This window comes from Strigops habroptila, chromosome 9, assembly GCF_004027225.2.
Source record: "Strigops habroptila isolate Jane chromosome 9, bStrHab1.2.pri, whole genome shotgun sequence".
Lineage (NCBI taxonomy): Eukaryota > Metazoa > Chordata > Aves > Psittaciformes > Psittacidae > Strigops > Strigops habroptila.
The window spans coordinates 15,583,208-15,597,034 of record NC_044285.2 but is presented as its reverse complement, the minus strand read 5'-3'; the positions used below and the strand labels follow the sequence as shown (position 1 = coordinate 15,597,034).

Here is a 13,827-nt window from a genome sequence, read left to right as displayed (position 1 = left end):
CAATTGAACCTCACACTTTTGTTTGTACACGTAAAGTACTTCATACAGTAAAATGCTTTAAAAGCTGGCTGTGTGATGTAGTTTGCTTGCTGTTCTATCAGAATGCTGTGGAGCACATACAATTTGGGTCCCTCATGGATCAGCAAGGCTGAAAACAGTTCCTGGAAATCTGTGCCATTCTTCTAATTTACAGATAGCTCCAGTGAATGAGGCGTACATCTGGTGGGAATCCCACCAGGAGAGGGGATGTACTGGCATGTGCTAGCTATGTCTCTCTAGCAGTGATAAAAAACTTCATTGGTGTCTCATTTAGTACCTGTCACAGACAGATAGTTGTGAAAGGAATAATCTTAATCTAACCGTAGGAGCTAAATCTGTAAATTCATATGTGCAGGTCAGAGGTTTACCAGTATTGGTTAATCCTGAGCTTCTTCACATGTTGAGGAGAGCTGTCCAGCCAATCTCTAGGCAGCCTTGCTTAGATCTGGGGGGGAGGGAGGAGGGTCCTCCTTAGTGGAGAGGAGAGAGATGTATCAAAGACCAAAAGCAAGAGTTGAGGTGGAGGTGTCAGGAACTGGCTGTCTGGAAAAGTAATGTAAGTAATGCAAACTGTAATTTTGAAAGATGAGGAGTCAAAGCTTTCAGATGCCAAAGCAACATATGCTTTCTTGTTACTAATCTAATGTACTTCCTGCCTAGAGGGAAAGGATTAAATGAGTGGCATGTCTATGAGTTCTAGTTGAGTGAAATTAGAAAAGTGGGGACTTTCCTAGTATCTCTTTGTAAGATATCTTCTTTATCCAAGCTTCCTTGTACAAGTTGTAAGGGCGCAGCCTAGAATGTGAACTAAAGGAATACTGCAAGTGTTTGATGACTTACTCAGCCCTTCCAGTCCAGTATGATAAATGACTTTGTGGATAAATGAATACCAATTGCCAAAGAACCCCATAGACTAGAGCTGCACCATTTTGTTGTACTTGACCCGTTCTGGTGTAGAATTCTTTTAAGATCCGAATTTACTGATGTTTACATTAAATTTTATCATACAGTTTTTACCTGGATTAGAGTGACTGATCTGAGAAAAAGATGATCATTTGTATGCCAAAATTGTTTTTTTAATATTCTCTCCTTAGTATTATGCATCAAATACTTTAAATCACAGCGAGAAATTTAGAAGATTAAAAACACTCCTCAAGCAGGGCTTGAAACTCTGCAGTATGCATATTCGAATGTCTGAGTTTGCTTTTACATTAACTAACCTTACTGCCCCTTGTTCATTTTTCTGACTTACGACTTTGAACATGTGTGTGTTTGGGGTTTGTAAAGATATATTCACTACTTGCTGTGAATTTGAGCCATTAGAAACAGAATGCACTAATGTTACATTGCATATACAAATGAAGGGAGAGGTAGAGATCTTCTGTAGGGTACAACCTGAAATGAAATAAAGCAACTGAGTTTATATTAATATAAACTCGTGGAAGTTGGAGTTCTGAGCGAATAGAGTGGTATTAGTGGTATAAAGGGGCATAGTTTAAAGTTCATAATTTTCTTGCTCAGCTATTTACATACATAGCCATTACTTAGGGAAAAGAATCCCGAATTTATTTTTACAGTGTTTCTTAGTTCTAAAAGAAGTAGGAGTTATTAAACATAAATATTCATCTGGAGAAAATGAGCAATGAGCTGTTCTTGCCAAACATCTTTGTTGTTTCTTACCATTCTATTTAAAATTTTGAGTTTATTGTTTTAAAGTAATTTTTTTTTTTTGCATTTTTGAGATGTCCATGATACAAAGTTGGCTCTGAAAGAAGATGGTCGAGGCTTCCTTTAGAGAAAGAAAACCGGTATTGAAAGAATAAAAGGATCTTTGCTTTATGTTTGTTTCAGTTTAAAGATGGCATGGCTTGAATAGTATAAATGAAACCTTAATTCTTGAAGGTAGAACTTTAGATGTCTACATCTAGCCAGTTCTAATCAAGTTCACTGCCTGTTCTAAATGATTGTATCTCATAAAACTAACACAGATGTAACTGAACCATGAAGATGCTCCAAGGGCTGGAAATTGACTTTTTTTTTTTGCATGGGCCTTCTACATTTTGATTTTACAAGGATTTTAAGTGCCACCTTGTGGACAACATTATTAATCTTGTATCTCATTATAGGACACAAGTTGGTGAGGTAGGATAGTAAAATATAATTTCAAATTCTTTGACAGAAATGGATTACGTTTTCTTTGGAGGATTTTAATTTATTGTATTTTCCAGTATTGTTACTTGATCTTCTGACACGCTCCCTTCTTAATTAGTATAAGAGCATTCTGTAAGAAATCTCTGAAGTCAAAGAACATACTACCATTGGCTTCAGTGGCTGTGAATAAAGCCAAACTCTACTACTCTTGCTCTGGAGTTTTACTACTTCATGACTTTTGCAGTTCTTGCTGAAATACCTTTGTTGATCACTCTCAGATCCTGAATGCTGGGCTTGTATGCGTCACAGATCTGGTTCGAATGGAAACTTTCTGCAATTTACAGCTCTTAGTAAAATCAGGTCTTCTAATTAGTAAGTTTCCTTTTTCCTCAGCTACTCAAGCTCTAGGTTCTCTTCATATTCCCTCTAACAGCTACTGGGACCAAGCGTTTGTTCCCAGTAGTGTTGAATTACACCACCTTTTGTTTAGTAATTAAAAACCTTTCAAGGATAATTTTTTCTCATATTTTTTAACATTCCTAGTTTAGGAAGAAGAAAGTGTTTCCCCTTAACTTCAAAAAGAATATAGGAGCATGCAGGAACAGATATACTCTACATTTATTTTCTTCTTACCACACATTACTAAGAGCTTTGAGACTGTCTAGGTTTCGAACCACTATTGGTTGCAGTGTTACATCATGACCTGTAATAAAATGTAGGTAACAACTGCACAGTGTGAGCTCTCCCTGATGAGGGAAAAATTAAATTTGTGCGTTTTCTGCTGATTTTGAGTCAGAGTGTTTTAGCAGTATTAATCTGCTTTTGGGGGGTTTCTATATTCTATCCAGCAAGCAAGCTGCATTGCTCAAAGCAGGAGATCTCTTTTTCCTTTGACTGGAACTTGGAGTAATGGGGTAGTTTGACAGATGAGGGGAAAAAAGCCCCTGATTTTTCTCAACGTCATCTACGTGTCAACGTGTCAGGAGTAACAAGGGCATGCTGATCCATAAGAGAAGGTGAACCTGGAGCTGAGAATCGCAGCAAACCAGGCAGACAGTGGCCTTACTGGTGTCTCCAGTCCCAGAGCAAGTACCACCAGTCTGGTGATGGTTGCCAGACTCAGCCAGCAGTCCAGACATCAAGGCCAATACCTACATCAAGCCAGAAAATGAAGTCAGCAGGTCAGGACCAGAGTCAGTATCAGGGTGGTACAAGATCCAGCACAGGTGTATGTGCAGCATAGCTCAGAGAGGCTGGTCATGAGACTCTGATCTTAGAAGCACCTCCTGGGGAAAAGGAGGGCAGGAGGCATCTCAGCTCTGTGGTTCAAGGCTGGATGGCTGTGTTATGAAAGTTAGCCTTGAGCCTGGGCAGCTGACCTCCCAAGAGAGGTACACAGGATCTGAAACAGGGAATAAACAAAACTCAGCTTTGTCTAGTTCAGAGCCTGGGAACCAGACTAAAGAGGCTTTATCCTGCAACTGCCAAGCTCTGGTCGTACTGTGTCTGGACACCCTCCTATGGAGTGAAATGCCAGAATTTCTAGCCAGTCCTGCTCTGAGTACCAGATACAGCTGCAGCACTGATCTCTCAGAGGTGCTCACACTGTGTTTAGGAAGCAGGAAAAAGAGCTAATGTGCTTTCCTGGCTCAAGCCCCTTTTGTAAGCCTGCTTTCATGATGTGATCATCACATTTCTCTCATCATGCAATGTAAGCTGATTTACCAAACTTTACGTTACCCAGTTTATACTAGACTGATACCAGTTTAACTGGAACTGAACTTAAGCAGCTTCAGGCACAGACTTACAAACCTGAAATGAGCCAAAAAACCTTCTGGTTTCACTTTCTGCTTCTCTGATAAGTTGTCTTTTATGTTCAGTTTTTCAAGACCTTATTCAACCTAATTATTTGTCCAATTTTCCTGTTTTTAGTTGCAGTGGAATTGAGTCTCAGTGATGAACATGACTCCCCACTTCTTCCCATTCTCACTAACAGTTTTTCTTAGCTTCCACAGTTGTGTTCCAGGCTGTGTGTTAAATGACATCAGTATTTTTGTGTTGCACTGGGGATCAACAAGGCCTGCTGCTTTTCTGAGGGATCAGTGAAAAAGGAGTTGATTCAGAATGGGTCTTCAAATCAAAAGAACTGTAATAAAATGAATTCCTCATAAGTTTCTTTGTCAAAAGGCTAAACTGGATTATGTGTACATCTAAATATTGTCTTACCCAAATGGATATTTGATGGATGAATGAGAGATCAATAAAGCAGCAAAGCTTGTGTTCAGGTTTCATACTTTATGAAAGGTGGGCGTAGCGTTTGCTAAATTAGTGTAGATCTTATATCAGTTCCTAGAAACTCCTAAGATAAATCCTGTATTTAGTGACAGTTCTGTTTATGTGTGAGAGAGAAAGCTGTAAATAAATAAAGGAGTCATTATGCAGTTAGGCCTTGGGAGCATATGTGCAAACTTTAGATTGAGAAATGGCAAACTGGTTCTGTGAATAGATGACAGAAAGGGAACAGATATCATCACTAAAAATGCATGTGAAACCTTCTCAGACTTACTGGGGCAAAGCCTATCTAACCTCTGAAACAGCAACACTGGCATGGTTCCTCAAAGCATTGAAAGCAAGGTCTTAATGAGGGATCTAGTGTATAAGGCAACTCCCAGAAAGGCAAATATTTACAGCTTTAGCTTGCAGCTTCTGTCACAGACGGGAAAAAAAAATCCAACGTTGTGTGTTACAGACAACAATATTTACATACTAAATGCTTTGCTAAAAAGTCAATCATAGTGTTTGCAGGTGTGAATTTGGCACTGAGGTGAGTAAACCTGTTGGGTAAATTGGGATTGTTAAAACAAATCTGGTTCTGACTACAACAGCAGTGATCATTTCCAGAGGCAAAAGTGTAAGAGATGAAGGTGTCTGTGACCACCAAGTATAAAAGATTATTGGTGATAGCATTATTTTTTTTTTTTCCTTCATATCATCTAGCTTTTTGTAGTTGTCCTGGTGGGCTTGAGGTTTGTTTAACTTCAGACAAAATTTGATGACTAAAAAGCAGAATTATAAAACAACCGAGAAAATGAACATTATATTCCTTCAAAGTTCAAGACCTTTATAAGACTTGATACAGACAAGGAGTCCCCATGGAGACCTGAGTTGTTGTCTGAGGTGAAAGGGCTCTGAACAGACATTAATCATGCAGCATTTATGGTTCAATGAATCCCACAACTTTAACTTGAAAATCCTCCACGCTTATAAAGGGCCATGAAGTAAATTGTGATTTCAGCAAGCTGTTCCTGGTGAATCAAGAACAGTAAATTACACCTACTCCTGTATGTTTTGTACATGTCATTTCACTGGAGACTAGAGATAATTCTTTGGCCCAACTCCCACTGATTTTTAAGGGAGCCTTTGCACTGATTTCAGCAGGGTTTGGATCAAGTGTAACTGATGTAATACAAATATGTTTCTCCGTGAGGTAGATAGTTGGGCAGATTTTGGAATATCTGACCCCTTATTGCACAGATACTATGTTTATTAAATGGGGGGGGAGGAGGGGAGGAATGGGGATTAGAAGAGATTGAGAAGAAAACATTCTTACTAATCATTTCAAGGCTCCCTGCATGTTCTTGACTCATGAACCCACTGTATTCACTCATCTGAGTGTGTCTAGACCACGGTTACTAGGTGAGACATTTTATATGAGATAATGCACCATTTTTTACCACAATTGTACTACAAGGTAGCTAAAAAAACCAAAAAAACATCCAGTGTCCACTAGAGTTACATCATGAAGAGGTCTGGAATATTCAAAGGAAGGAGAGTTGGACGCTGAGTGCAACTGAGTGCTGGTGAGAAAATCAAACACCAGCTTTTGTTGCTGAGCAGCTTTATGCCGTGACTGACTTCATCCCTGCCTGGTTTTTGAATGGGAAGGAGAAAGAAGAATCCATTTGAAGACTGAGGAGGAAAAACAATAAATTCCTTTAGAGGTGGAGGGCAGAGTACTTTCTAAATGTGTAACGGAGCAGACTTGAGTTATCTGGTAACTTCTCCTGAGTCACATATCAAAGGAATGTGTTAGGAGTAAAGTCCCAGGTGTCTGGTAATTTGACAAGCTCTTTTACGTTGTAACCCCAAATGTCCTTGCGTGAAAGTGGCTTAATAACAGGAATTCATGCAATGGCATGAAGTAGCTCATGTAATTTTTAATTGTCAGCAATTCATGCTATGTTACCTGTATACAGTTTTTTAAGAGCTCTTACTTCTCTTATGTTCCTGCCCAAAGCTTTTCAATTCTGAATGACAGTCTGACTGCCAGCAAATGAGTGCCTCACTAAATGCATACTGCTCTCTTGCATCGGGTAGGTCAGAGAGGTAGGCTGCATGAAAACATTCCCTTGTTGAGCTTATATGTAAAGCAGAGCTCTCTGTATAAACGAACTAACCTTGGTGCTCAGAATTTGCTTATAGGAGTGAGAAAATGGAAAAGCTGATATATCCCAAAGTCAGTAACTAAAATTCAACCATGTTAATGCAATAAAAACTTTTCAATATATGTTCTTAGAGTCATGCCATAGTGGACATTGCAAAATACAGTTGTTGAATTAATTTAATTTCCTCTATTGTGGGCTTTCCAAATCATGTCTGTTTAAAAAATTACAGCCTCTCTAAGACCAAAATGCTGTGAACTAGAAATAAAAGTGGAGATTCAACAAGAGAATAAATGCCATATCTGTCTTGAACAAGATGCACAAAGGAAACAAATAGTATGTTTAGGAAAAGTGAATGACTTTTAAATGGTTCCCAATGATCTGCTTAAGCATTTAAGGTGAGGAATTAAAATAAACCAAAGCCAAAAAACACCCAACAGTATTTGCTTCACAAACACATTAACTTGAGCAAATATTAGGAGGATGACATTCACAAAGAAGAAACTGCGGTTCAATTAGCTTGTGTCTGGGTTCTCTTTTAGTTTTCCTCTTTGTCTTCTTCTCCTTTACAGTATTCTCTGTAAACACAAATGTCCAAGGACATGTTCAAAAACATTACTAAGCTGTGGTAACTAGATCAGGCTATATTCTGTATCCATTTGAAATGAAGCATATGAAAGAAAAGAAAATAACACTTGTTGAGTCGTTAGTGCTCTCAAGAATGTGAGTAGTATATCAACAAGCAGCCACAGCAGGGAGGTGATGATCAATTCTCACACACACACACACCCCCCAATGCGGTGAGAAACAAGGTGTTACCTATAGCGTAAAAAGTGGCAAAATGAATAATACCAGATGTATGCAATGATATGTTCTCAGCATCAAGAGAGCACCAAGAGGAGAAGCTCTATGGATATTAGATGACTATTCCTCCGAAGGCCTCTTTCAGCTGCAAAGATTCCTACAGATGTCAGTGAACTTAGTTAAAATTTATATAGCATGTTCTGAACTTTAAATACTGGAAGGAGAACTTCCTAGAAAGTATTCGTCAATGTTTTTTCCGTAAGTTAGAATAGGGAAATATTGTTCATTGAATGTTTGAAGAAGCAGAAAATACAAGTTATTAGAAGAGCATAAGAAATTAAGTTAAGCTGCTATTGAAATGTCATTCCTACAGGTCAGTGTTCTATAACTAGAGTCTAGTTAATAATTCAGCTGATGCACAAACCAGAAAGAAATTAGTCTCACATTCCCATAGCTGTGTTGGCCCTACAATGCTAGGGAAAATGAGACTTTTTTCTGGTTTCTGCATCAACAGGGTTTCTAGCTTGGTTTTGTGTGCAAAACAATTTTCTTGGAGTGACACGTCAATAGCAGCTTTAAGTTCAGATACAGGAAACCAAGTAAAAATAGTGCTATAATGGAGGCATGGTCTGGGATTTATGTCTGGAAGGAATTTTGGGTTCTCCCACAGACCTCCAGTGTGACTGCAGGTTGTTCTAGCAATCTTACCCTTTCAGATTTAAAAACAATCTGAAAAGGCAGTTGCTCATTCACCCCCTTCTCCTGACCATAACCGTGGGTGATGTCATTTGTGGCTCTCGAACAGCTCAATCATTGTTGGTTGAGTCTTTGTTGTGAGTGATGGTGGACTGTGGTCTTTGGAGGGTGGCTTGACAGCTGCATCTGTATGTGTGGGCTGTAAGGTTTTCTTTGTCAGAAATTCTGGTGTTTTCTGTGTTTCTGGTATTCTGCTTGGGACATGGTGTTGTGACATCTCATGGTGCTAGGTGGGTCAGCTATGCCACGTTTTCACAGGGCTCAGGGGAATGTCTTGTCTCTAATGCCTAGGTACAGTGATGCCTGTAACCACAAGCCCTTACTCAGGCATTTCTGTGCTTTGCACAAATAAAACCAATTTTTATTCTGAGGAATACAGAGGTTCCAATTATATGTAGTTACTTTTCTGCTTTTTAATAACTTAAAGATAGTGCTATCATATCTGCTGCTTGTCTTAAAAGTGTCTCTTGAGGATTTGGAGCATCCCCTCTAGCCAACTCAAATTCAAACTTGTATTCTTGAAGTAAATACCATGCGGTTTGTCTGTATGCTGTTTGGCTGCCAACCATTCCAACTGCTTGTGCACGTGCAGTCACAAATTCCTACTTATCCCCAGGCTACACTTAGGCTGTAAGAAGTATGAAAATTCTAGGACATCAAATCTCTTCTTTGGCTTCCTGATGAAGTGCTTTGTATGTTGTGACAAAACAGAAGCTGATATATAGATAAATTGTTTTTTAATGAAACTGTTATATAAAGATATACAGCAACATTGGTTTTGTAAAAATGTAGTTGTATTTGCGGTCAGTGGAGAAGTCTCCAATTTAGCATCCCAGCTATTGGGAAACTTTTTTATGTGTTGTACAAATGGCTACCTCATCCATTTGTAGTGCTCCTGGGGCACTACAAGTCCTGGGGCAACACTCGGATGTGCAAATTCAGTTGTGTCCATTTCATTACTGGTTGAATTTTTAAGATAATGTCTTCCTTCTGGTTTCTCTTTGAAAGGTTTGGGGAGTAAAACCATCAGACTCTGTATAGAGAAGATACCTGACATGGCAAGAAAAGCTCAGTCTATCTTAAAAATTTGGTTAGGATATAGGAAGCTGTTTACTAAAATGGGGGTGAAGAAGGTCAAAGATGACTCTTAACAGCAATGTAGAGCAGGGGTTAGTTATAAAGTTAAGGCTCCAGCATTTGGTAGAATGACCAAGAATGATGGAAGAATTGTCTTGTTGTTTACATGCTTTTAGCACCTTTAAACTTTACTCTAAGTGGCTCTAATTTTCCCTTTATCTGATAAGAACCTTAGCTTTTTCCTTTTTTCTGTTAAATTATTGCTGTATCTCTAGCTTAGTATGACATCTTTCTTGACTTTCAGCATTAGTGTGATCATAGATTTTGGGAATATCTTTGTGCTTGAACAAGCATTTTTTTGGTAGACCTGGATTTATTCAGGTAGACCTGCATTAATTGCATTTATTTTGAATATTTTCCATCAAATTACTGTATTTCGTAAAATACATGATAGGTTTCTCATGTAATATTTTATACTTACCTGAATGAGAACAATAAGTCCTGTTTTGCATGTGCCAGTATATAGGTAGATGGTAAGTGTTCATTATAAATATAATTTAAAGTCTGTAACTACAAACCAGCAAGGTCAATGAACAGAAATGTTTCTGTAAAAGAGGAGGGTGTCTACAGTATGTGCACTTCTAAAATGCAGTAAAATAGAATTACTTTTTTTTTCCCTGGTTTCTGACAAATCTCTAATGTTTTTTCTACTTTTTAATATACATTATTTTAAATTATTTATTTTTTTAAAAAACTATCTTGTCCAAGTGGGTGTCACAGAGTGGGTTGAAGATTTTCTGCTCATTGAGCTGGAGGATCAGTTCTATAACTGTTTAGGTGCAGCACAAAGACTTTCTAGAAACCTTTTGGTGAGAATAGGCTCAGTGCTCAATTTTAGAAGAGATTAAAAGGGTATTTATATATAAAGTAGTTCTGCTTTTGTGAAGAACCCATTTTGGATCGTAACAGAATCATAGCTCTTCACCTCTTTTCTCGCTAGCAGCTACAGGAACTATGTTGTTAAGAGTTTCTTTTCTTTCAGCTGAGGAGGGTGCAATCAGCAATGATCAATGCATTAGTGTTCTTCAGCGTGTTCTTGTATTTTCGGTAACAGGCTGTAAAAACCCTTTGACTAGCTTGAAATCCCCAAGTCTGCAAACCCTCTGGTTTTTATTGCTTTTTTTCCATGCAGAAGAACAAGGGAAGAAGTTGCTGAAATGCTAAATCACAAAATCATTTCAGGATTGAATGTTCTCTGAAAGTCATACTGTTCTCAGTTGTTATGTCCAAAGTCTGCAGCTGTAAGATCTTGGAAAAAGAAATCTTACTTTATTTTGCAGAGCATTGGCTGTGACGACTATCTGGGTTCAGACAAGGTGATTGACAAGTGTGGAATATGTGGAGGGGACAACACTGCTTGCAAGGTTGTGTCTGGAGTTTTCAAACACACGCTAACAAATCTTGGCTACCACAAGATAGTGGAAATTCCTGAAGGAGCTACTAAAATCAACATCACTGAGATGTCAAAGAGCAACAACTATTTGGGTAAGTTGCATCTCAGTGAATAAAGCATTCTTTGTGCGCTATGCAACTGGGTGGAGGTCATGCCAGGAAAGGCATTCTACACAGTGTGTAAGAGATGTCAAGAACAAGAGAGAAGAGGAAAGAAAATAAATCATGAAACAGGCATTTTGATCAGAACTAACTGGCAGTTTAGAATTCTGGCTTGATCTTGCATGACCAATACCATAGACCTGTTACCATCTATTTCCCTGTCCACCTGACTTCGCTTTGGTGTTTCCTGTTAGTTGGTTCCGCTCTGGTGATTACACTTCCCACATCATTAACCATCTCTGAGCGGTCAAGAATCCAGCCAAGTGACATGCTTGTATGTAACATGTATCGAGGCTGCTTGAGGAGAAAAGAGCCTCTTCTGATTGCCTAAAAATTTCAGTTCTTTTAAAGTGTATCAGTTGTATTGAGATATGTGATATTGAGGTGGTATCCGCAGAATGAAAGGTTATTTGTACAATTATTTATTCTGAGGCAGGTACTTAATTCAAAACCATAGAGAATCCTGAATATTTGTATTAACATCTGTCTAGTGTGCTGCAAATTAGAGATCATGTGGAATTTCCTCAAATCTATGTCTGTTGTGTGTGCATTTGTGGACTGTGCTATTCCCTGTTGTTACCTCTCATGTTCTTAGGTTACAAAGCCCTTTGTGTGCCTACATTTGTGCTTTTGATTTGGAGCTAATTCTGCTGAGTGGACTGAATAGAGAAGAGTTGGTTAAGATTTGTAAAACCTGCCCCTCGCCCTTTTCTCTTTACCTGTCAGTCCATCGTTAGATCTGTCTTATAAGTAACAGGTCTACATGAGGCCTTTCTTGCTACCTTGGTGTAATTATTACTAGTACTGTGTAGCTGTACTGTTTCGAATCCCAGTACTCTTGTTAGACAGCTGCTTTATGTCACTTCTGGCTGGTAAGCATCTCAGCTACTGCTCACATATAAGGAAGGAAAGTGCTCATTATTAAATTGCTTCTCGTTTCTGCTTTCTTCTCCTTAATTCCTGATAGAGCTGTAACTAGTTCTGCTGAAACATTTATGATGGGAAACAGTCTGAACTGTAATGTGAGCTCCATAATTTTACCAAAAAAGTGACTCTTCAAACAGTCCAAGAAAAACAAATGTTGTGGACCTCTTGTAGGATGCTCTTATCAGTTCTAATTTGTTTCGGTTTCATCCAAATGTGGTTTTGATACACTAGATACACCTGTGTACTCTAGCATTCATTTCTTCATGTGAACAGTTTGTATAGCATCCAACAATACTGAATTTTTGATGATAAAATAGAACAGTAATTCTATCTAAAGAGCTTTCACAGATGCTTGCACATACTATAGAAAATGGGTGAGAAGACTGTTTAGTTGGCAGCACCGTGAAAGTAGCCACCTTACTAATACCTAAAATCATGGAGTTGAATATAATTTTTCTGTCAGATTTACAGAAAAATTTTCTGCCAGCATCTGAAAAGAGCTGCCATAAAAATTTCCTTAACATGTTAAAACATCCTGAACCACTTGAGCAGTTTTGGAATGGGCAGGGCAGAAAAGGACATTTAAACATTTTTTGCTTAAAAATAACCAGGCTGTTGGCATGTATGGGAAAGTGGCAGCGTTTCTCTTTCCCATGCTGCTACTTATCTGCTTATCCCCTGAGCTCTTGGTTTATGCTGTCATCTCTCTCTCTTTTTTTTTTTTACCCATTTCATATGTTACATTTTAAAGCTGTTGGTATGGATTTAGTCTGCTAAATTTGTCAGCTCCCTCCCCTGTTAGGAATTCTTGAGGTTGTAGTTCCAGCTAGAAGGGCTCCAGTCTCTCTGGTTACACTTGGTTTATTGAGGCAGGTGAGTTGCACCAGGACAGGAATGAACATGTTCTAACAGATCAGAAAACTGGAACTGAAGAAAGGTTTATCAAGCACTTTACTGCACAAGTGAAATGGTAAGTGGGAGGTATTTTTTTGGCATGTTGGTGCTCACAAATTTCTCACTGATAAAATGCCACTCAGTATTCAGACATGCACATTTTTATAGAGCACATAACAGTAGCAGAGCTGGGAAGCTTGAAAACTCTGATCTGGTATTTACTGTTTTCCCTATATTTATGATAATAAGCAGAAAGAAGTCTTGAACTTTAAAAATAATTTAAAAATCCCTTCAACTCATTCTTATGCTGCAGCTGCAGCAGCAACAACAACAACAAACCCAACCCAGCAGCCGTTCCTTTAATCATGTAGTTGAGTGCTTTGCAAATGAAGTTTCAGGTCCCTGTTCTGTCATAGTCCAGCTGTAGCCATCAGAGCTGCTTGTAAGCAACATTCTTGGTGCAAAGAATGTAAGCCAGTTGCTTTTGCTTTTCCTAACATTTTGCACATCTTATGGTTTCTTCAGTGCAAAATTGTAAGTCAGCTCGAGGTCACTAAAGTTTTTTTGGAAGATGAGAGCAGATGTTTCTGGGCATCTGAGTTATCCTGCCTGTCTGTTCAGGAGACTGTCTTGAGTTCCATGTGGTTTCACTAAACAATTTTTACAAAGCTCCACACCTTTTCCCTGCTTTGTCAAAAGTACCAGGCAAGTAAGCATTCAGGAAGGTGTGTTTTCACAAGGAGGCATTTCTGTAAAATCAAGAGGTGTTGGAAAAAGCAGGCAAGAATGTGAGGTTTCTTACCCAGAGTTTCAAACTCAGATCAAGTCATCCAAACATTTGAATGCTTCTCCATACTGCTTTTGTAAACTTATTTGTAGTAATCAATTGCTCATTGTTGCAAAGCTTATGACACTCATAAGGAGCATATTTCTAATTATGATGCTTAATCTGATGGTAGCTTATTAAGGTTTACTAATTCAAAGTACTGCCATTTTGTTCTTTGCACACAAGTTTGAGTGCAGAATAAAATATATAAGCTCTTGCTACTTCTAAACTTCTGTTGAAAGAAAAAACATGGCAGTGGCAGATGAAGCTTTTAGTGTTTCTGGAATGTGTCATTTT

At 38.4% G+C, this 13,827-nt stretch overlaps 1 protein-coding gene across 2 annotated transcripts in view; it reads left to right on the top strand.

Moving 5' to 3' along the window:
- THSD4 (thrombospondin type 1 domain containing 4) overlaps positions 1-13,827 on the top strand; it is a 278,723-nt gene that overhangs the window by 203,868 nt on the left and 61,028 nt on the right. For both annotated transcript variants that reach the window (XM_030497701.1, XM_030497702.1), the window contains one exon: positions 10,610-10,814. In XM_030497701.1, the coding sequence (XP_030353561.1) occupies positions 10,610-10,814 (205 nt within the window). The remainder of the gene's footprint in view (positions 1-10,609; positions 10,815-13,827) is intronic.